Source organism: Megascapheus bottae, chromosome 38, assembly GCF_031878675.1.
Source record: "Megascapheus bottae isolate mThoBot1 chromosome 38, mThoBot2.hap1, whole genome shotgun sequence".
Taxonomy (NCBI): Eukaryota; Metazoa; Chordata; class Mammalia; order Rodentia; family Geomyidae; genus Megascapheus; species Megascapheus bottae.
In genome coordinates, this window is record NC_143546.1 from 232359 (window position 1) to 255613 (window position 23255).

Here is a 23255-nt window from a genome sequence, read left to right on the forward strand (position 1 = left end):
TATTTTCCTTTCAGTTCCTTTAATTCAAAGGGTACGTGCTACTGACCTATCCTTGCTATGATTAGCATTTCCTACTAATTAATTTTACCTTGGCTTTTGTCTCTGCTCTCTCCAATATCAGTACTTGTTGTTGCGATTGTGTCAGCTAAGGCCATCAGAGACATCTGTTCCATCCGGCTGAGTCCTGGTAGACTAGAGTGAAGTAAGTGGCCAGAAAGAACCTGAGCATGCTCAGGTCCAAAGTACGTTGGACTGTACTGCGAAAGGTCAATGACTCTGGGCTTTGTATTTTCCTCCCCTGTCTCTGACATGTGAATATCAGGCATTACATCTGAAATCTGAAAAAGCTCATCATAACTTTCTTTGGACAATTGATTTGATTTATTTAAAGAAGTCTCATTACTAGATTTCTCCAAAGATGAATAACAGCTATCATCATCTGCTGCAAGCAAGGCATATAAAGGAAGTGGTGGAACAGAATCTATTTCTGTGTAATCTGTATTTTCAGTTTTGTTGAATCCCTGGGGGTCTCTGGTAGTGCTTCCACTAGCACTGATGGTGAGAGACCTAAGACGGCGATCATGATTGGCCTCCGTTTCACTAAGAGCCACAACCTCCCCAGCAATGCACTTGACCAAATGTGACAAAATGGCCTTTGCTCTCCGAACCTTGCCAAGATCCATAAGTTCCAAAAGCTGCAAGGGATGGTACTGAGGCAAAGTTGGGGAAAGCATATGAGCTGCTTCAAAGAGTCCTGAATCTTCCATATCCACTGAAGGATCCAAGGCAGTCTTCTTTCCACAGATTTTCTGCGCAAGACTAGTCATGGATCGAGTCAGAGTTTTCTTTGAAGGCTGTAACCCAGAACTTGATGAGTTGCTCTGTCTTATTAAGCTTAGTATAGAAGGAGTGCTCCCACTGTACGAATCTGTCCTGACAGGTTCTTGTTTAGAAGATGGCTGCCACTGGGAATATACATGCATTTCACAGTCCATCCCTACCACAAGGATGCCATCCCGGACCCATGACAAAGACACTGGAAAAGGTGGAGAGCCTTCCACAGAAGAAACCAAGTCCACACTTCGTAACAGTACAAATTTAGAAAGAGGCACAACTTTAGTACTTTCCCAGAGAGGAAACGCTAGGCTCTCCTTACCAGTCTGATCTTGTACCTTGCCAGACAGAGGTCCATACATAAAAAGTTTTGATCCGATTCCTACAGTCAGGATATGAGAGCCATCTTCTCTAGACATCCAGTCTAAGTGAACTAAATGTTTTGTGTTTGATGCGATACTTTCTTTATTGAATAAATAGGCCTCTTGTTTATTATAGGTCACTAAATTGCTATCAATACTAATGCCAGAATCCAACATTGTGCTTAAATCATCTAAATGAATTGTTTGCTCAAGGACCCAACATGAGCCTCCTGTAGACTCACATTCAAAAATACTCACATGCATCTCAACATCCTCGGAAGATCTACTATGAGGTACAAGATGCTTATACGCCACTGCTAAACGATTTGTGTGTGCACAGCTGACTTCTATAGGCCTACCCAGTACAGTTATGCTACTGTTGCTCTGAAGTCCATCTTCAATAAGTAATGGCCATTCTTCCCAAATGTATGTAAGATCTATTGGTCCACTCTTTGAGGTAGCAGGCTCTCCCTCTGTTACTCTGCATCTCCAAAACCTTACTTTCTCATCCGAGCACAAAGTGGCCAATAAGTAAGGGGCACTGCAAACAGGATATATCGAAGAAGAACTCAGATGTCCTAAAAGGAAAATAATCCAATGACAAAATATCAAATGTGGTTGAAGAATTACATTTTTACATAGTGGGCTTTAGTCCTTTAGTATGAACTACTAAGAATATGACTATCTAATATTTAACTTAAGATCCAACAAAATCAGTGAGGCTTTTAAATATTAAAATGTATATGAAATAAAGTATTTACTAGGGAAAGCACAGAAATAATACCACATCAAGAAATAACACACATTCAGGTGCCAGTGGCTCAAGCCTGTGGCTAAGATATGAGAACTGAGGTTCGATGCCAGCCTGGGCAGAAAAGTCTGTTATATTCTTGTATCCAATGAACCACCAGAAGCAACACTGTGGCTCAAAATGGCAGAGCACTAGCCTTAAATGAAAAAGCTCAGGGATAGCACCCTGGCCCTGAGTTCAAGCCCATGACTGATTAAAACAAAAAAGAAAATATTAGTAAAATCTCTAGCTAAATTTTAACTCCAAGAAAACGTACTTCAATTTTACAGATACAGATAAGGATACTTAACAAGGCACATTGTCGTGTACCTAAGTCAAGTAACTAGACTAAGACAGAATTAAAAACCTGAATTCTTGCCCTGATTCTCAATCCAGGTTTAAATTCACAATTTCTTGCTAGTTTATCCATTATAACAAATCTCAAATTAGAGCTATAAATATATTTGTAAAAATGTGTCAGTTTTTTAAGTTTTCTTTTAAATGAACAAGTGACTAAGAGGTTACATAGGATCTTTCTGTTTCTTCAAGTAGTTTTAGTTTATAATTTTATTTTTTTCAAATCATTTTAAAATTACTTTTGAGAGTTCAACAACATTCTGTGAAAAAAAAAGTCAACTGTATTACCTCTTCCATTTTATGAGAATAAAGACAAAAAATAAAAAAATAAAGTTTTCCCTGGCTTCTCCACCTTTGTAATTTCAATACAAATGTGAACGACCCATGTCACCTAAATAACTAAATGGTCACTTTGTGTGTATGTGTGTGTCAGTTGTGGGACTTGAACTCTGGAGGCCAGGGCACTGTCACTGAGCACTTCGGCTCAAGGCTACCACCCTACAACTGGAGCCACAGAGCCGCTTCGGGTTTTCTGGTGATTAACTGGAGATAGAGTCTCATAGACTTTTTTAGTGCCTGGGCTGGCTTTCAACTGTGATCCTTAGATCTCAGCCTCCTGTGAAGCTAGGATTATAGTTGAGCCACTGCACCTCGCTTAAATGGTCACTTTTAAACATCTTACACAACTAAAGTGTGTATAAAATACTGATGCTGAGACGATGGACCTTACCATTTTCTCATGCTCACTCACACACTACTTAAGTGTGAGAGCAAGTAAGAACAGAGATCATTACCTCAGGTTCTGCCAGCCACAGTCTCCCAGAACATTATTCAGCCGGGCATGAACACACACGGGTGTGGCTCTCTTCTAATCAAAGTATTTCTGACAAGTGGATGACCTCTGTCCAAAACTATTAAAATAAAGTTACATGAAGCCTGGCACAGTGGCTCATGCCTGTCATCCTAGCTATTCAGGGGGCTGAGATCTGAGGACTGCAGTTCAAAGCCAGCCCAGGCACTAAAGTCCGTGAGCCTCTTATCTCCAATTAACCACGAGGAAATGGGAAGTGGGGCTGAGACTTAAGGGGTAGGACGGCAGCCTTGAGCTGAGGAACTAAGAGACAGTGTCCAGGCCCAGAGTTCAAGTCCCATGACCAAAAAAAAAAAAAAGTTACATGTACACTTAAAAAGAACATGTTAAAAGTAAATCCCACCTTACTTACAGTAGATTTCTCTATAGTTTCCATCTTGTTAACAGTGGTGAATAAAATTAACATATACTACTTTACATATATTACTTGCTTTTACAAACTTAACAAAACCCTGTTTTTCCACAGGAGTTCTTTCAAACAACTTTGCCCAAAGTTAAACAGGATTACCTTGATAAATATTTTTGGGTTCTGTATATTTGCTGTGTTATTTTCATTAGAATTCAGTAGTGATTACCGTATTATTCCAGCTAATAACAATAGTTCTTAAATTCTTTTCTTTAACTTTTCATTTGTTTTGTGACAGGGTATCCATTACATAGACAAGGCTGGCCTCAAACTTACTATGCTGTCTAAGTGAGACTTGAATCCATGATCCTCCCACCTAAGCTTTCTAAGTGCTGCTGGTATTACAGGTACGTACTATACCTTGCTTTGTTTTTCAACAACTGTTACTTTTCCTGGTATTTTAACTTTAAATGGAGCAGAATTTAAAACTTGGAACACTGTCAATACTCCCAACTTCTGCAAACTTCGTCATTCAGAAAATCTTAAATACTTAATAATGTGAGATTCTGAATAGCATTCAAAGTCATCTAGCAAAAAATTAAATGAACAGACTGCCAGGTACCAGTGCTACATACCTGTAATCCTAGCTACTTGGGAAGCTGAGATTGAAAAGACCACAGTTCAAGCCAGCCCAAGCAAAAAGTAGAAAGTCCTGAGGCTCCATCTCAACCCATAGTTGGGTGAAGAGGTATGCATCTGTTTCTGTATTAATGACCCAGCTTGAAACTAGAAAGACCACAGTTCTAGGTCACCCTGGATAGAAAAGTCCATGAGACCCATCTCAAAAGAAAGAGGTTGGACCTAATGGAGCACACCTGTTATTTCAGCTGATGGGAAGTCCAAAATAGGAGGCTCACGATCTAGACACAAACTTGGTGAGTAAGTGAGACTTCCCTATCTCAAAAATAACCAGTGCAGAAAAGGGCTGGGAGTGTGGCTCAATAGGAAAGGGCATGTCTATCAAGACCTCAAGTTCAAACTCTAGGATCCCAAGGAAAAAAAAAATAACAGCAAAATAGAAAAGAACTAAGACATAATTTGACCATGAAAAGAAAATAACTTGTAATAAAGAAGACATGCTGTATTTGTATTCTTAATACCCTGGAACAAGTGGTTCTTGACCTCTGGGATATATAACAACCATCATGTTCACTGATGAGAACTGCTAGCCTCTATCCTAGAGATTGTGACTAACAACCGCATTTTGGCTATGAAAATGAAATAATCAGATGAAGTTTCAGAGCCTAATTGGATGGCACATATTTTTTGACCCAGCACCTGGGAAGCAGAGGCGGAAGGAATGTTTGAATCTAGGAGTTCAAGATTAGACTGGAGAACATAGTGAAAATGACCAGACTGGAGAACATAATAAGAATCTATCTTAAAACATAGTAACAACGAATCTCTTTATTTCCTCTTGGTATTCTTGACATGTGAGCATAAGGATCTCTAGGAAGGCTGTGGATTTCAGAGAAACTAGAAACATTTGTGGGATATAGAGTTAAGTAAGTATCTTTGCATAAAATTCACACACCTGCTGATGGCTTCACACTTATTATCTGAACTCCTTCAGGTAACTGCAACTCCTGGCTGTACACCATTTCAGAACACAGAGACAATTTGCTGGTGCTCTGGAGATTGGCTCTGCAAGCCTGAAACTTCTGTGCAAATGGAGACAGGATTCTCTCCGGAGAAGAAGAATAATGTTCTTCTGGTTGCCAAATTACTTCAGAAATTTTTGTATCTGTACACTCATCTATAAGACATAAGAAAAAGAGCAAAATTGGGAAGGAATCCTATATAGACTACAGCAGCTACTTTAAAAATCCAGCCAGTTATCAGTGGATCTTGCCTATAATCCTAGGATTCAGAAGGCTGAGATCGGAGGATCACAGTTTGAAACCAACCCACACAAGAAAGTCTGTGAGTTTATCTCCAATTAATTGTTCCCCCCAAAAAAGGCAGAAATGGAGCTCTGACTCAAATGGTAGTATCTTAGCCAAGACTAAAAAAACAAAACCTCAGGGACAGCTCCAGGCCATGAGTTCAAACCCCAGAACTCGCATGAGTGTATGTGCATAAGCACACGTGTGTGAGTGCACACACACACATACACGCACGTGTGCATGTGCAAAATCCAAAAGCTAAACTTTTAGACATGTCAACATAATTCTTTACAGCAAAAAAATGAATTATTTTCTCTATCAATGGAATAAACCATAATTATCACTACTACATAAAATGACTATAGGTAATAAGCCCTGAACTGTCTAACTGTGCAAAATTTGTTAGCAATTAGGCCAATTAAAAAAACCTCACTTACCCAAGGAGACAGGAATCGACCTCAAATGTAACTTCCACATGCGTAACAGTGAGCGGCTGTCCTGAGTACACTCTATCACAACCAGGTAGAACTTTTCAGAAAACCCATTAGATGAGCTGCCTGCTGACATCAGTGATATTTTTTCATTATTAATACTACATAACAGGACAATGACTAATACAGTAAGGTTAATATAAATGCCTTTTTTAGAGAAAGAAAGTGATAATGTTAACTAGAGTTCTAAATGTATGGTGGCATCACAGATTATGCTCAATTTCTTTACCAAATGAACTTGTATTAAAATTTTAATACTTCTATACAGGCTATGCATAAATTTCATGTTTAACTGATAAGCTTTATAAGTCATATTTTACAGTTATTACTACAAATTGCTCAGAGAGTAAAATGTATTAACCAAAAAGTTTCTAAAAGGAAAGAACCATATGATATAAACATATCAATACATCATGATGGAAATTATGTGATCAAAGACTTTGTTTTTTGCCAGTCCTGGGGCTTGAACTCAGGACCTGGGCACTATCCCTGAGCTTCTTTTACTCAAGGCTAGTGCTCTACCACTTGAGCTACAGTGCCATTTCTGGCTTTTTCTGTGCACTAAGCCACATTCCTAGCCCAGTAGTTAACTTTCATAACAGACATACTTCTACTCATGTTTCTTATCTAATGATCAAAATGTAAGTATTTATAATACAGGTATTATTCAAGATGATCTTTCTTAACTCATACTACATAATTTATACAACATTAGTGTTGTATAAGGCAAAGTAAGAATGCATCTAAAATATCATAAAACCACTATTTCATTATTTCCTTTTTAGAATGAATTTTAGGGCAAGTTTTTTTTATTATATACAAAATTATGTAAACAAAAATTGTACAATGATATATAAATAAAAATATGTAAAACCAGAAAACAACTAGTATTAGAGAAAAAAGTTTTCAAAAGAACATTAGGAATGATAACTATGAAGATCTTAAATTACCCTGTGAAAGATTAAATGAAGAGGTGAGTTTTATGATGCCCTCTAGATGGGTCAGGCATTCACAATATAAAAATTAAGAGGAAGGAAGAATTATGGGAAAAGAAGAAGACCAATTCAATCTACTGGTGATAATTTCACCAAAACAAAATAACACTCTAATAATGTTTGTAAAGGACCTTCCTTCATGGCAGAATAAAAGGAGAATATAAAAATATAACTCCAGGGGCATTTTCTGGGAAACTCTAATAATAAATATAATGGTAAGCCAGGTACCAGTGGCTCATGGTGCAATTCTATTCAGAAGTCTAAGATCTGAGGATCACAGTTCAAAGCCAGCCTGGGAAGGAAAGTCCAATAAACAGCCAGAAAACTGGAAGTGGCACCAGGGCTCAAAGTGGTATAGTGCTGGCCTAGAGCAAAAAAAGTCAGGGACAGTTCTCTCCCCCTGAGTTAGCCCTATGATTGAGGAAGGAAGGGAGAAAGGGAGGGAGGGAGGAAGGAAGGGAGGGATTTTTCCTTTGTTTTATGTAACAATTAATAAGAATTATATGGGCATTTTAAGAAAAATAAATGTGAAAATATTTAAACATAAAAAATAATAAATCTACAGAACTATAGAAACAATTCAAAAATATAAAGAGCACAAAAATTAAACTGTAAGCCGGGCACAGTGGCTCATTCCTATAAACCTAGCTACTTGGGAGGCTGAGATCTGAGGATCACAGTTCAAAACCGACCCAGGCACTAAAGTCCCTGAAGCTCTTAGCTCCAATTTAACCACTAGAAAACCTGAAGGGGGGCTGTGGCTCAAGGGGTAGGGCAGTAGCCTTGAGCTGAAGAGCTCAGAGACAGTGCCCATGCTCAGGGTTCAAGCCCCATGACCTGACCAAAGGAAAAAAAAAATTAAACTGTAAACAGAGAAAGTAATTTTCATTTAAAAGTTTTAATGTAAAGAGATTTAAATTGTTAGAAACACTAGATAATCCTCTAAGTTCCACCTGTCATCTTTATTCCCCATTCTGTTTAGCAAACTTCTGACATGTTTAGAATAAAGAAAACAAATAATGCCTATGTGCAGAGCTTCTCTTTCTCAAGGGAAAGCATAAAACCAAGAATAAAGCAGGAGATTAAATGGTCAACATGAAAGTAAGAACTCAGAACTGGCAAAAAAAAAAAAAAGCCCAACCCCTACACATTAATAATTAACAAACACATACAACTGATAAAATATCTTGATTTTTTTTTCTCTATTTCCTGGTGAAAAATAAAAAGATGAGCTGGGTGAGGTGGCACACACCTTTCACCTTGAGAGGCTAGAAGATCACCTTGAGCTTAGAAGATTTGCAGAAAGTTTGCAAGACTCAATTTCAACAGAAAAAAAGCTGGTCATGGAATATATGGAAGTAGCAACAGAAAGACTGTTTCAGACCAGTCTAGCCTGGACTACACAATGAGACTATGTTTCAAACAAAAACAAAAAAATACCACAATGTCAGGTCAGCTGCTCATGCCTACAATTCTATTTGCTCGGGAAGTGAAGGTCAGGAAAAGATTGTTGATCAGGGCCAGCTTGGTGAAAACTTAACAAGACCCTAGCTTAACAAACTGGATATATAGTGGCTGATGCCTGCAATGCCCTCTAGGAGTGGTACAGGTTAGAAAACTATATAGTCAGGCAAAAAATGTGCCCTATCTGAAAAATAACCTAATAGCAAAGGCTTTAGGCATAGCTCAAGCGGTAAAGTGCCTGCCTAATAAGCACAAAGTCTTGAGTTAAAAGGCAGGTACTTCCAAAAATAAAAGAAGCACATACAGAACAATTTTAACTTTAATACAGCTTAAAACCTACCAATCCATCTTTACTGAATGCCTAACATAATGTGATATTTCTCTTTACCTGTATCAGATGGAATGCGATCTTTCCCCAGACTTTTCTTCTCCAAGTTATTCAAAATGAAGTCTTCTTGAAACACATGAAGAAGCTGGGTTTTTCTGCCATGCTGAATGTAAATAAATACCACTATAAGTTGATGTCAGTTGTGTGTTACTTACCTAATTCTATAGAGCAGCATATAATACTTACAAGTTCAGTAATGGGATCTAGTGCAATAATGCATCCTGGCCTGGCTGTTGACTGTTGACTGACTATATTAAACACTTCACCAACGTATTTCTATTTAAAAAAAAAAAGATAAAATAAATTATAATGTTAAGTAAGTTCATCATAAACATGAAATTTCAGGCACAATAAAAATGAGCTCAAGCTGGCTACACAGTTCCTTTCCAGTACTAATACTCTAGGGTTTTACCTCACTAGGAATTAAAAGGCATGAGTAGTTATGTCTCAGCTGCAATCCTAGCTAATGGGGAACCTGAGAACAAGAAGGCGCTGGATCAGGGCCAGCTCAGATAGGAAAGCTCAAGAGACTTCTTTTCAATCACACAGGTGAGAGAAGTGGTGGGTACCTGTCAATATAAGTTATGTGGAAGTATCAAAGTTCTAAGTCAGCCCGGACAGAAAAGTCAGACTCTACATCTCAGTTAAGGAAAGCTAGATGCAGTAGGTGCCTGTCATCCCAACTCAGAAAGGACATCTAAAACAGGGAGATCGTGCAGGGTGCTGGTGGCTCATGGCCGTAATCCTAGCTACTCAGGAAGCTGTTAGAACTGTGCTTAGCACACAAAAGTACTCAATAAATGCTCATTAAATTAGTGAGAAAGTTTGGTGTGCTTAATTTTTTTAAATTTGGCTATGATGGATAACTTCTTTCTAGAAATATCTTCTCACAAGTTGATGTGTGAGTATATATGGATATGTTCTGTCCATTCTCCTAGAACAAATTTCAATACCATCGTTTAAAAAAAAATGGGGCTGGAAGCACAACTCAGTAGTACAGAATCTGCATAGCAAATACAAAACCCTGAGTACAAACCCCAGTACTACCCCCACCTCAAAAAAAAATTACAGCTTTTGAAATTGCTACAGGCAAAAGCAGAGTAATGCATGATAACAACTGATGGGGAGAATATCCAGGAAGTAAAAGACTGGGAAGGAGCCTCAATCTGCTAAGGTTGCCTCTGCGATTTTTAAAAAAATCTAGCCTGGAGGCTGGGAGTGTGGCCTGGTGGCAGAGTGCTTGCTTAGCATGCATGAAGTCTTGGGTTCAATTCCTCTGTACCACACATACAGAAAAAGCTGGGAGGGGCGCTGTGGTTCAAGTGGTAGAGTGCTAGCCTTGAGCAGAAACAGCTCAAGGACAGTGCCCAGGCCCTGAGTTCAAGCCCCAGGACAGGCAAAAGAAAAAAAAGAAAAAACAAACCTAGCCTTGTGTGTTGGCACAGGCCTGTAATCCAGCATGTAAGAACTTGAGGTAGGGACCAGTCTGGGCTTTGAAAAAGAAGGAGGAGCAAAAGACTCAATATAGAACTCCCCTATGACGCAGCAATTCCACTACTTGCCATTTACCCAATCGTCTAGAAACAAGGACATACTAAATCCACTAGCACAACAACATTCATTGCAGCACTATTCACCATAGCAAAGATATGGAACCAACCCAGATGTCCCTCAGTTGATGAGTGGATCAACATGATGTGGTATTTATACACAATGGAATTCTATGCTGCTGTCAGAAGAATGACATCGCCCCATTTGTAAGAAATGGAAAGACTTGGAAAAAAATCATATTAAGTGAAGTAAGCCAGACTCAAAGGAACACAGGCTCAATAGTCACCCTCATTTGTCATAATCAGTAGGAACCGTGGATTCTCCTAGCAGAGATTTCACAATAGAACAAAATCTAGATACATAAGGCCATATAGTATGACACTAAATGTAAGGACCTCCAGGATACAGAAACAAAAGCCATATAATGAGTGATTGTTGTCCTTGATGTACTACGTTATCTCTCATCTCTTTTACTGTCCCTTGGTTATCTCATATTGTTATAATATTTCACCTTGTTATCTGATATATTTTATATGTGCTTAATTGGTTGTTTGAAATAGGGGAGGGAATGGGGGGAAATCAAGTTGTGAGGGGGAAGGGGGGAAGGAAATGGGAAACAGGACATGAGAAAGGGTATCAATATCTGTGAAGTAATGTACCTTCTATCTGATGAATATAATGTAACCCTTCTATTAATTACAATAAAAATATATTTAAAAAAAGGAGGAGGAGGAGGAAAGGGTAGAGGAAGAAAAAGGAGAGAAGAAAATGAACAAACAAAAAAACATTTAAAGCACCAACAGTAGAAAAGGTGAAACCCTGAGGTGCTAAGGATAGAATACGGGGGTAGAGTACTATTAATTAGGCAGCACAGAAAGAGTGTGTCAACTTCTCATGGTGAAAGCCTTTTATAGTTATTGTTAGCACTTTTGCATGAGTGTTTTCTCTTTCACGTTTAAGATTACATTTTCCTTCCTTTTGTTTTAGCTCTACTTATCTAGAAAGAGAGTAACAACTTACATACAATGCACCTATCACTTGCCTATGAGCAAACAAGTGTTATAGAAGTGTGTATTTCAGTAGATTAGACTCTTAGTTTCAATGTGTGTATGCTATGAACTGAAGCTAGGGCTTCATGCATACTAAGAATGTGCTCTGCCACTGAGCTATACCTGGATAAACCTCTGGCTTAGATTCTAATTTTTAAATGAATGATGGTTTCTTCAGCTTAGCATTTCTATATATAGATAGAATTACTATATATAGATATAATACAAGTACAAAAAAGTAACAAAGGCATACTGAATATAAATTATATGTTAGAAACTTAAGACATGTCCAGTGAGAACACTTAAGTATCAGGAAAACATCATTTAATACTTAGACCAGTTTTTGAAGGTAGTACATACAGAAATTTCTGGGTTGGAAAGTTCATATAAAAGCTTCTTGGCATCAATGACTGCTTCATACAATCTCAGATACTGCCCGTCACTAGCCACGAAGCAAGCACTAGGAGAGTCACAGTATGCACCTAGAAAGCATTTACAACATTTGTAACTTGGTCTCCGGTAACAATGTCAGAAAACTTCAATACTGAAATGAAAGTCAGAATGCTTACCGAGACAGTAACTGGGTATAAGAGTAGGAAGCCAAGCCACATTGGAAAAGGCAGAAACATGAAGTGAATTGATCCGGGCAAGCTCAGACACTCCTCCCGAAAAGGACAATGGCCCCACTGGATCAACCCTCCAAAGAATAAGCTCACTATAAACTGCATTGGGATCCTGAAATGCCGTATCAATGATGCCTTTATTTTGGTGTACCAGAGAACACTCTTCAATATTTATAGTATTGTGAGGTTTCTTTTGGTTATCAACATCTGGTGTCCTTAATGCATTATGGTGTGATGTTGTCAGTAATAATGGTAATACTGAGTGGCAAGCTAAGTCATTAAGATGAAAACGATGACCACAGTATCTGGATTTATGAGATATACTAAGAACTGTAGAAAAAGCAGATTCCTCAGCAAAACTTACTAGCCACTGATTCAGAGAACCATCAGCATGCTTTGAAATCATCATAACATTAGGAGTAAAAATACTTAATTTTAAGCTATTAGATGACTTATTTTGACCAGAAGAGATAAGCATTGATGTAGATCGAGTGAGGCCAGAGGGCTTTTGTCTACCCTGCTGAAGAGCCAAGTCAACATTCTTGGTACAAGCATACATTACTATGCTTTTACTGAGAGAGTTCGCATCACCTGTAGGGAAAGCTACAGGAATCCTCGAAACAAAGGACACCTAGGAATTAAGAAAGCATGAATTAGAACACATGGAATTGTATAAAACAACTGCAAAACAGTATTAGCTCCTCAGAGGTCATAACAACAGTACCTGTACTTGGCGAAACATTCCTGGCTGGTATTCATCCAGCCAATCTACATGCCAAACTAATAAAGAACCATCCATGGGATGGATACTAAAAAGCATGTCTGCATTTTTGCTCCATTCTGACAGAAGAACTTCTATCTCATGATCAATGGTGGCTGATGGCAACGGTGCAAAACTTGAGTTCGGTACCATTCTATCTTCTCCCAGTTCCTTCTTTTCATGATTTATTTTCAGATCATCAACACCATCATCCATTTCTAGAAGCAAAAAGTTCACGAACCAAGTAAGTAAACTGAGACTAATTACAAGAAAAAGCTTTAAACTGGGCGCCAGGGGCTCAAATCTGTAATTCGAGCTACTCAGGAGGCTGAGATCTGAAGGTCATGGTTGAAGCCAAACTGGGCTTTAATTATCCAAAAGGATAACTGAAGGAAGGAAAGCTCTGGCTCAAGTGGCAGGGTGTGAGTAAGCCTTGAGCAAAAAGCTAAGGAAAGTGACTAGGGCCCTGAGTTCAAGCCCCAGCTCAGCATACACACACATACAAAAAAGCTTTGTAAATGCCGTCAGGATAGAAGACAAATTTTTCACGTTAACAAGAAATATCTGCCTTCCAAGAATAACTTTATTCCAGAAGTAGAAAGCTACTGGAGTCACTTCAGTAATCTGACAGTCTATAGGAAGGAGTCAATGTTTTACTTATAGAAGAACAATTAGAACTAGAAAAGGGATAAATTGGTTTCTAATTGGTCCCAGATGTCCTATAATTAATCACTCAGCTAAGCTTCACTAAGATAAGCTACTTTTCTAAACCTGAAATTTCCTCATGGAAAAATGAGAGAAGTACAACTAGGATTATAACCCTTGATTTTAATTTTTAAACATGCTTTTTTACTTTATTCTTTTCATAGTACAAGATTTATTCACATCTGAATGTGAAAAACGTAACTTGTCCTCTAGATGCATGTACTTGTACTTAACATGACATCTTACGTAATCACTTGAAAGAATTACATATATAAGGCCCATATTTCAAATTTCCCTTTGTACATTTAAACATAAATGTTGTATCACTTGTTAATATAAACATATATATATATATATCTTTATATAATCTTTATATACCTTCAACAATCCCAGTTCCCTATACCCTCCTCCTCAAAAACAAATACAAAGCCATTAAGAGATATACTTAAAAATGTTTTGACTACGTGCCAGATTCAAAGGAAAATATGTAAAGACATACAAATGGGTAAGAAAATGTAAGATGACAGGAAATTGGGTAAAGGGCATAAATAATCAGTCATAAAAAAAAAACAAAACTAGAACACAAAAGAACTGCACATGGTCCCACCTGTAATCGGGGCTGTTAGGAGTTTTAGGTAAAACCATTACAAGTTCAAGGGAGCCTGAGTTGCACACTGAGTTTGAGGCTAACCTTGGCTATATGACTAAGAACTTGTCACAAAAATAAATAAATAATAAAATATGGCAAATAAATTAATGACTATTACCAGGGCAACTTGTCAGAAGTTATTGATTTAAAATGTATATATTTCCTAGTGATTTCACATCTAGGAGTCTATGTTATAGGAAAATCCACATATGGGGCCAGGAGTTTGTCCTAGTGGTAGAGTGCTCACTTAGTACGCACAAAGACCCAGGTTCAATTCCTCAGTACCACATAAACAGAAAAAGCCAGAAGTGGTGCTGAGGCTCAAGCAGTAGACTGCTGGCCTTGAGAAAGCCCAAGGACAGTGCTCAGACCCTGAGTTCAAGCCCCAGGACTGGCAAAAAAAAAAAAAAAGAGAAAAATCCATATAAAGATGAAAGATACAAAATACAAGAAATGGTACCAATTGCACCTTCTATCTGGTGAATATAACTGGAACCCCTCTACCCATTAAATTTTTTTTAAAAAACTGTCAAAAAAATGAAAGATGTGCCACTGACCTCCATTAAATGAAAAATTATTTAAATTAAGTTAAATGTCCATCAATAAATGCTAAAAGTTTCCCCTTAGAGAAAAAATACTAAAGTGAATGAGAAAACTGTGGATGAGACCAATTTCCACCTATTTGGAGGGCTGAGGGTGAGAGATTGTGTTTCAAAGCCAACAAAACCAAGAAAGGTCATGAGACGCCTTTCTCAACTCATAGCTAGATACAGACACAGTGGTGTATGCCTGCCTGTCACCCTAAGTTATATAGGAGGCTGAGACTGGCAAGATCATAGTTCCAGGTCAGCTAGGCATTTTCTTGCAGAAATGACTGCAAGACTCCCTCGATGGAGGAAAGCTGGATGCAGCACCAGTCATCCTAGCTATGATAGGATGCTAAAATAGGCAGAACGAGGTCCAGGATTGTACCTGGCAAGAAAAAAAAGAAACAAACAGGAAGGGCTAGCTCAAAGTGTGGCCCAGTGGTAGAGCACCTGCCTAGCAATCACAAGGCCCTGAGTTCACAAGGCCCTCGATATAACTAAATCCAAAAGTTGAAAAACATTATATCTATTTAAAAATGAATACCTAATGTACAATTTAAAACAGCTATCTATTTACATGCTTGTAAAAAGAATCAGTCTGCACATGAAACAGTTGATAACAAGCAATGAAAATGAAAGCAGTAATAGAACTTCCCAACAAAGAAAAGCTCAAGACCTAATGGACTAATTGCCAACATAAAAAAAAAAAATCATACACCATTAACAAAGTGGTTTCATTGTAGGGATACCAGGATTTGATTCAACATACACAAATCAAGAATCTAACTACTATCGCACATATTTAAAGGATAAAAATCATATGAACATCTCAATACACGCAGAAAAAAATCTTCTAATAAAATTCAGTCTCCCTTCATAGATGATGAAACTCCCTGAACAAATAAGCAAAAAAATGAATGTATTTCAACATAATAGAGGTAATAAATGATAAACCTGCAAACACGGCACTAAATGGGGGAAAATGAAACTATTTCCTCTATAGATAGGAACAAGACAAGAATAATCACTCTTTCCGCTCTTCTTTTCTTTCTTTTTTTAGGGCTAGTTCTGAGGTTTAAACTCGGGGCTTCAAACATTTGCTTCGCCTTTTCACTAAAGGCTGGCGCTCTACTCTTGACCCAAACCTCTATTTCTAGCTTTTTGCTGGTGAATTGGACATAAGAGTCTCAAGGTCTTTTCTGGCCAGGCTAGTTTTGAAGTGGGATCCTCAGATCTCAGGCTCCTGACAACATAATCCACCAGCTCCCAGTTGAGATTATGCATTTCTAAAACACTCCAGGTAATCCTGACCCCACCACTCCACAGGCAGCAATTCGGGCAATTCAGTCTTAAGGGCTGAAAAAAAAAAAATCACAAGAACAAAGATCCCTTGAGGTCTTAAACCACCATGGACAAGGAGGAAGAGCGAGAAAGGAACGCCTACTCCACATCTGTATATGCATTGTCATCTTGGCCTTAGAGTTCTAACAATAGTGTCAAATGTCTCAAGTGGCAGAGCACCTGCCTAGCCAGCATAGGACAAACCCCAGTGGCACAGAAACAAAACAAAACAAAAAAACAAAAACTTGTTTCTATTTTGAATATATGTATTATTTTTTGGTCAGTCCTGGAGCTTGAATTCATAGTGTGGGCACTGTTCTTGAACTTTCTCAAGGCCAGAGCTCTAACATTTGAGCCACAGCACCACTTCCAGCTTTTTCTGTTTATGTAGTACCGAGGAATTGAACCTCAGGGCTTGGTGCATGCTAGGGCACAATCCTGGGTTGAAGATAATTTTAAATTCTTAATTTTTCTTAATGCTTTACCTTCATCAGATTTTATATCTGCCTGATTGGAGTCTTCCATACTGGCCTCAGAAGATGGCTGTTCAAAACTTTTTCTAAGTTGCTGTAAAAAGACTTCCATGGACAAAGTAAAATGCAGCTCTTTATTGTTTAACCAGTGTACTACAAAGGGTCCACTCTCTTCTTGATTTTCACTTAAACTCAGAGATGTTATAGATGGAAGAAGTGGAATATCTACAAAGAAAAAAAATCCACAAAATTAAAATTATCACTCTGGTATACTTTTAAAAATTCAGATCTCCTGTTTTGATTATTGACTATTAAACTTCTGTCTGAGAAAGATTTCTCCACTTTTGGATTAAACTTAAATTTGGTTTGAGTTGACTTTTAAATGACTAAAGCTTACAGCAAAACTGAGAGAAGAGTACAGAAATTGCCATCTGCATTCCATATTAAGCACAATCTCTTCCACTCTCTATGTTAACCACCAGTGGTGTGTTTGTTACAATTGATAAACACCGTCTGACGTACCAGAGTCCATAGTTTACCTTACGGTTCAACCCTAATATACATATACATTCTATATATACGGATATATACATTCTATATATCTGGACAAATTTAAAGTGGTACTACCTTATCTTTGACTTCTAAAATACATTCCTTTATTCTTTAAGTGTTTATGGTTAGAGTAAGAGTCTTACAGACTTTTTTTGCACTGTCCTCAAACCATGATGTAAGCTAGGATTACCTGAGTCACAGGTGCCAGCTGTCAATATTATTTTCAAGAGAAACACAATTTAGTAGCAATTTTAATATGCTTATTATGAAAGAGATAAAATTATACATTGTAGGTCATATATCTTAACTATTCATTTGTACTTTTTACGTAAAAAATACTCTCCTGAGGAAAAAGGTCTATATACAGATAGGTTTACGTTTCAGTCTCCTGAGCAAGTAGGATTACAGGCATAAACCACCAGTGCCAGTTTCGGGCTTGAGCTCAGGGCCTGAGCACTGTCCTTGGAATCCTACCACTTGAGTCACAGCACCATTTTCAGCTTTTTCTATGTATGTGGTACCAAGAAATAGAACCCAGGTCTTCATGCATGCTAGACAACCACTACACCAGTAGGCCAGACTCCAGGCCCAATAGCAACAATTTTTTAACCTGACATGCTGACATTAACTTTCCTTTCTCTGTAAACCCTCAGGCCTTTTCCATTAATGACAAAATTCAAACTTCCCTCTATCCCCTTTCTTTCTTTTTGTTGTTGTTGGTCATGGGGCTTGAATACAGAGCCTAGGTGCTGTTCCTGAGCTTTTGCAGCCTCACAAACTTTCCTGCCCTGGCTGGCTTTGAACTGTGATCCTCAGATCTCAGTCTCCTAAGTCTAGGATTATAGACATGAGCCATCGGTGCAAGGTTAAAGTAATCTTTAAAAAAAATTTTAGCCTGGGCTGGGAGTTTTGCCTAGTGGTAAGAGTGCTTGCCTAGCACCACATATATAGAAAAAGCCTGTAATCCTAGCTACTCAGGAAGCTGAAATCTGAGGATCAAGGTTCAACGCCAGCCCAGGTACAAAAGGATCTGAGACTGTTTATCTCCAATTAACCTCTAGGGGTAGGGCAGTAAGCTTGAGCTAAAGAGCTCAAGGACAGTGCCCAGGCTGAGTTCAAGCCTTCTGATCCACAAAAAAAAAAAAAAAAAAAAAAAAAAAAAATTAACCTTGAACTTAAGGCCTGGACACTGTCCCTGTGCTACTTTATGTTCAAGGCTAGAGCTCTACCACTTGCGCCACAGTGCCACTTCCATCAAGCTACATTTCCAAAATGTTGCCGTCATTTATTTGAGGTACTAAGAACTTATACCTTTCCACAATATTGTCTTTACCAAATATGGATTTTCGAAATTCACCCACTGATCTTACAGGTAACTCTGTATTATAACCAGTCATTATATGTTTTGTTAGAGGTGACTGATCTTTCCCAAGCCTAAATAATTTTTAATAAAGATCATTCAACATTCTCCTAGTTGTATTTTTGGGGCTTACTGATAGCTTGAGTACTTATTTCAACCTAGTAAATCCTGAGCAGACCAGAAACGCCTTCCATGATTACCATAACTATACCAATACTTTGACCTAGCAGAGAACATTTCACTTTGATAAGCAGAATTTTATTCAAGTAACTAAAAGACAATGCCTAGGGCTAGGCTCCCCTACAAAATGCAATACTGTCATCCCCAGCTCTTAGCAAACAGGTTACACTTAATGCTTAGGAATACTGCACAATACACTATCTTCAACAGTGGCCATCTTCTAGAGAGAAAACTATGGTGAAGTAAGGTGAAGGAGAAGGCATTTATTTCCCACTTTCTATATACGTAGCACAATGGCATATAAAGATTTATTTTATAAATCAAATCATGGCTTTAAAAAGCAAACTGTCTGATAGTGTAGCCTAGTATCAGAGTGCTTGTCTAGCATGTACAAAGCCCTGGATTCAATTCCTTGATACCACATACACACACAAAAAAACCAGAAGTGGTGCGCTGTGGCTCAAGTTGTAGAACACTAGCCTTGAGAAAGCCCAAGGAAAGAGCCCAGATGCTGAGTCAAGCCCTAAGACTGGGGGGGCAGTGGGGGGGGGAGGAGAGGCAAATAAACCAGATGTTAGTGACCCAGGCCTATAATCCTATTCAGAAGGTTGAAACCTGAAGGACTGCCTTAGAAACTAGCTTGAGCAGAAAAGTCTGCAAGATCCTCCAATTAAGGAGCAAAATGCCAGACCAGAGGTATAGCTTAAGTGGTTGAATGCCAGCATGAGCAAGGAAATTGAGCACAAGGACCTCAAGTGAAACTCCAGTACTAGCGTAGCCTATTGATAGAGTGCTCGTCTAGCATGCACAAAATCCTGGGTTTGATTCATCAGTACCTCGTACACAGAAAAAGCTGGAAGTGGTGTTGTGGCTCAAGTGGTAGAGCAACTAGCCTTGAGCAATAAGTGTCCAAGGCCCTTAGTTCAAGTTCCAGGACTGGCAAAAAAACAAACAAAAAAACCCCCCAGAAACTAGTCAATTTACAACAATGAAAAACTGGCAAAGAAAGTCACCTCCAAAACCTAAATGCATTATTTACATTAAAAACACTAAACATAGCCGGGCACTGTGGCCCATGCCTGTAATCCTCGCTGCTCAGGAAGCTGAGATATATGTATCAAGGTTCAAAGCCAGCACGGGCACAAAAGGACCTAAGAATATTATCACCAATTAACCCCTAGAAAACACAGAAGTGGGGCTTGGCTCAAGGGGTAGGGCGGTATTCTTGAGCTGAAGAGCTCAGAGACAGTGCCCAGGCCGAGTTCAAGCATCGTGCACACCCCCCCCACAAAAAAACCCACTAAACACATAACTTATGTGTAACAATAAAATCAATTGGCTATGCTTCACTACCTGTGGCTGGGTTGATGCTGGCTGCAATATGGAAGTGGCAGAGCGCATTGGCATGCAGTGGAGTGTTCCTATGGACTTGATGTGGATCCTGTTGGTGGGGCAGATATCCAGTATGTGCTACAAGTGCAAGTGACCTCCTCCGTCCTCTGCGAAAATGCTTCAGATTTACCTGTGCAAATAAAAACAAAGTCTAATGAATGTCTATACTAGGTCATATACACAGGTACAAGTTCTATATATTCTTATTTCAGGTTAATTTTATGTCCCAAACTATCTTTCAAAATGCAGTGTAGCACTTTTGTTTGTTTTGCCAATTCTGGGACTTGAACTCTATGCTCTGGTGCTGTCCCTAAGCTTTTGTGATCAAGGCTAATTAATGCTTTACCACTTGAGCCATAGCTCTACTTTTATTTTATATGCTTAATTGGATATAAGTGTCTCACAAATTTTCCTGTCTGGAATGGCTTCGAGATCTCAGCCTCTTGAGTAAGTTAGGATTACAGGCGTGAGTCATGGGCAGCTGGCCTTCGGAGCACATTTATAAACTTAAAGAATATGGCCAGAACTTAAACTAGCCAGAGATATTTCTAAATTATTATTAAAAATTTTTTTTTCTGCCATTCCTGGGCTTACACTCAGGGCCTGAGCACTGTCCTTGGATTTTCTCTACCACTTGAGCCTCAGCAACACTTCCGGCTTTTTCTAAGTATGTGGTACCAAGGAATCGAACCTGGGTCTTCGTGCATGCTAGGCAAGCACTCTACCACTAGGCCAAACTCCTGGCCTATTATTTAAATATTAAGAGAGTAATGAGTCTGGCCAAGGGCCATGGCTCCACCTGTAATCCTAGCTACTCAGGAGGATGAGATCTGTGGATCTCGGCTGGGGCACTAAAAAGTCTATGAGACTCTTATCTCCAATTAACCACTAGAAAACCAGAATTGCCACTGTAGGGGTAGGGTGAGTTCAGAGACAATGCTCAGGACTAGAGTTCAAGTCCTAAGACAGACCAAAAAAAAAAAAAAAAAAAAAGAATAATGAGGCTGTATTACTATTTTATCTTCTCTTAGTCCAAACATTAAAATTTTACTTTGTTCTTCAAAACCCAGTAAAATAAAAGACTAGCAGACCAAGTTCTGGTAGAACAGTATATTATAAACTAGTCTACTCTAAACCTTAAGAGAAAATAAGTCTTAATAGTCAAATCTTTACATTCTCAGATTGGAATTTACTTTTATGTTATCAGCTAAGTATAATCTTTTTTTTTTTTTTTTTGCCAGTCCTGGGACTTGAGCTCAGGGCCTGAGCACTGTCCTTGGACTTTCTCAAGGCTAGAGCTCTACCACTTGAGCCTCAGCACCACTTCCCACTTTTTTTCTATGTATGTGGTACCAAGGAATCGAACCCGGGTCTTCATGCATGCTAGGCAAGCACTCTACCACTAGGCCAAACTTCCGGCCCAATATAATCATTCTCTTGCTATCATCAGTTAAGCTAAAAGTAACCTCATAATTATAGGCAGTTTATGAATTTAGAATAATACTTTTCAGAATAATACTTTTAATTCCAACATTCTCCAAATCACATTACTGCAGATTATGCACTTAATATACCAGATAAATAATTTTGACGAAACATCACCATGCTAAATTAAAATTTAAAACAATTATTGTATTATAGATTAAATTAAATTAAAATTAAAAACAATTATTGTATGATAGATAACAAATGTTTTATAGGATAGTACTTTTTCTGAATATCAAAATTTCTTTAAACTCATTTAAAAACAGTGTAGCCAATTTTAAATAATTTCACTTGTATCATTCAATATTTAACTAATTTTCCTTGTTGAAATGATAATAACTTTGAAAATTAAGATATCTTAAAAAATCATCTCAGATGAATGGATACAGAAAATGTGGTATATATACAGAATGGAATTTTACATAGCCAACAGACAAGATAAAATAATGACATTCACAGGAAAGTGGATGAATCTAGAGCAAATCATGTTGAGTGAGACAAGTCAAGACCTAAGGAACAAAAGGCGCATGGTCCCTTAATATGTGGCTATTAAACCCAAAGAGTACAAGAAAGGACTCAATAACTGCATACCTAAAGCTATGGACATGGTAATGGAAATATAAGCATAACTATATAGACATAAAAACCTATGACTCTATAGACATAATGTTTTATTTCATAAATTAATATGTTTCTATGACATACAAACCCTTAGCCTAATTTTGATTAAGTTCTAAATACTAAGTCCCAGTGATTGTAAATAGAGACTCCTTCCTTTAACACTTGTTTGTTAAACTTGTCATTTAAAATATGATGTAAAAATCAACGTTAATAAATTCTTTAATAAAAAAAAGAAAAATCATCTCAGAGAAACCACTATGCTTTTAACACATATTACGAAAACTGAGCTAAAAAATGCACTCTGGTATTCCATTTAGATTTTAGAGCTTTATACTGCTCACAGAATATGTTGACACCATATAGTACCATAGCATATCAACTAGCAAACACACTGTCTGACAATGTATATATATGCTGGCAAACCCAAGATGCTGACAACCTGATATGCCAGCTGCAGAGAAACTGATAAAAAGCAGGAATTCTGAATTTTAATATAAACCATGTAAGCATGGGCCGGGAGTTTGGCCTAGTGGTAGAGTGCTTGCCTAGCATGCAACGAAGACCTGGGTTCGATTCCTTGGTACCACATACTTAGAAAAAGCCAGAAGTGGTGCTGAGGCTCAAGTGGTAGAGCTCTAGCCTTGAGAAAAATCCAAGGACAGTGCTCAGGCCCTAAGCTTAAGCCCAGGACTGGAAAAAAAAAACAAAACAAAACATGTAAGCAAGCAACATTTAAAAAAAATTCTTAAGTGTATATTTAACAAGATAAAACAAAATCTCAGAGAAATCAATGGAAGAGCTGACATCGATCAAAATGCATTGTATTTATAAATCTGACTTGAACTGAGACTTCTTTGTATAACCACTTAAAATTAAAAACAAAATTCTGAGACTTGTTTTCTTTAGGTTGGGGAAGGTAAACGGGGACAAAAACATGAGAAGGGGTATCAATGTGTAAGAAGTAATGCACCTACTACCTGAAGAATGTAACTGTAACCCCTCTATGCATTACCCCGACAATAAAATAAAATAAAAATTTCTTTAGTCTACAAAACTTTCTACGTTACAAAAAAAGTCAACATA

General features: G+C 38.0%; 1 protein-coding gene across 10 annotated transcripts in view; it reads right to left on the reverse strand.

The window, feature by feature from the left end:
- Dmxl1 (Dmx like 1) overlaps window positions 1-23255 on the reverse strand; it is a 115686-nt gene that overhangs the window by 69600 nt on the left and 22831 nt on the right. For 7 of the 10 annotated variants that reach the window (XM_090325536.1, XM_090325531.1, XM_090325529.1 and 4 more), the window contains 10 exons: window positions 20028-20196; window positions 16595-16807; window positions 12792-13045; window positions 12014-12698; window positions 11805-11926; window positions 9031-9120; window positions 8845-8947; window positions 5944-6066; window positions 5155-5376; window positions 89-1774 (listed from right to left, as the gene is read on the reverse strand). In XM_090325536.1, coding sequence (XP_090181662.1) covers window positions 89-1774; window positions 5155-5376; window positions 5944-6066; window positions 8845-8947; window positions 9031-9120; window positions 11805-11926; window positions 12014-12698; window positions 12792-13045; window positions 16595-16807; window positions 20028-20196 — 3667 coding nt within the window. The remainder of the gene's footprint in view (window positions 1-88; window positions 1775-5154; window positions 5377-5943; window positions 6067-8844; window positions 8948-9030; window positions 9121-11804; window positions 11927-12013; window positions 12699-12791; window positions 13046-16594; window positions 16808-20027; window positions 20197-23255) is intronic. The other 3 variants (XM_090325530.1, XM_090325535.1, XM_090325533.1) reach the window with 1 other exon arrangement.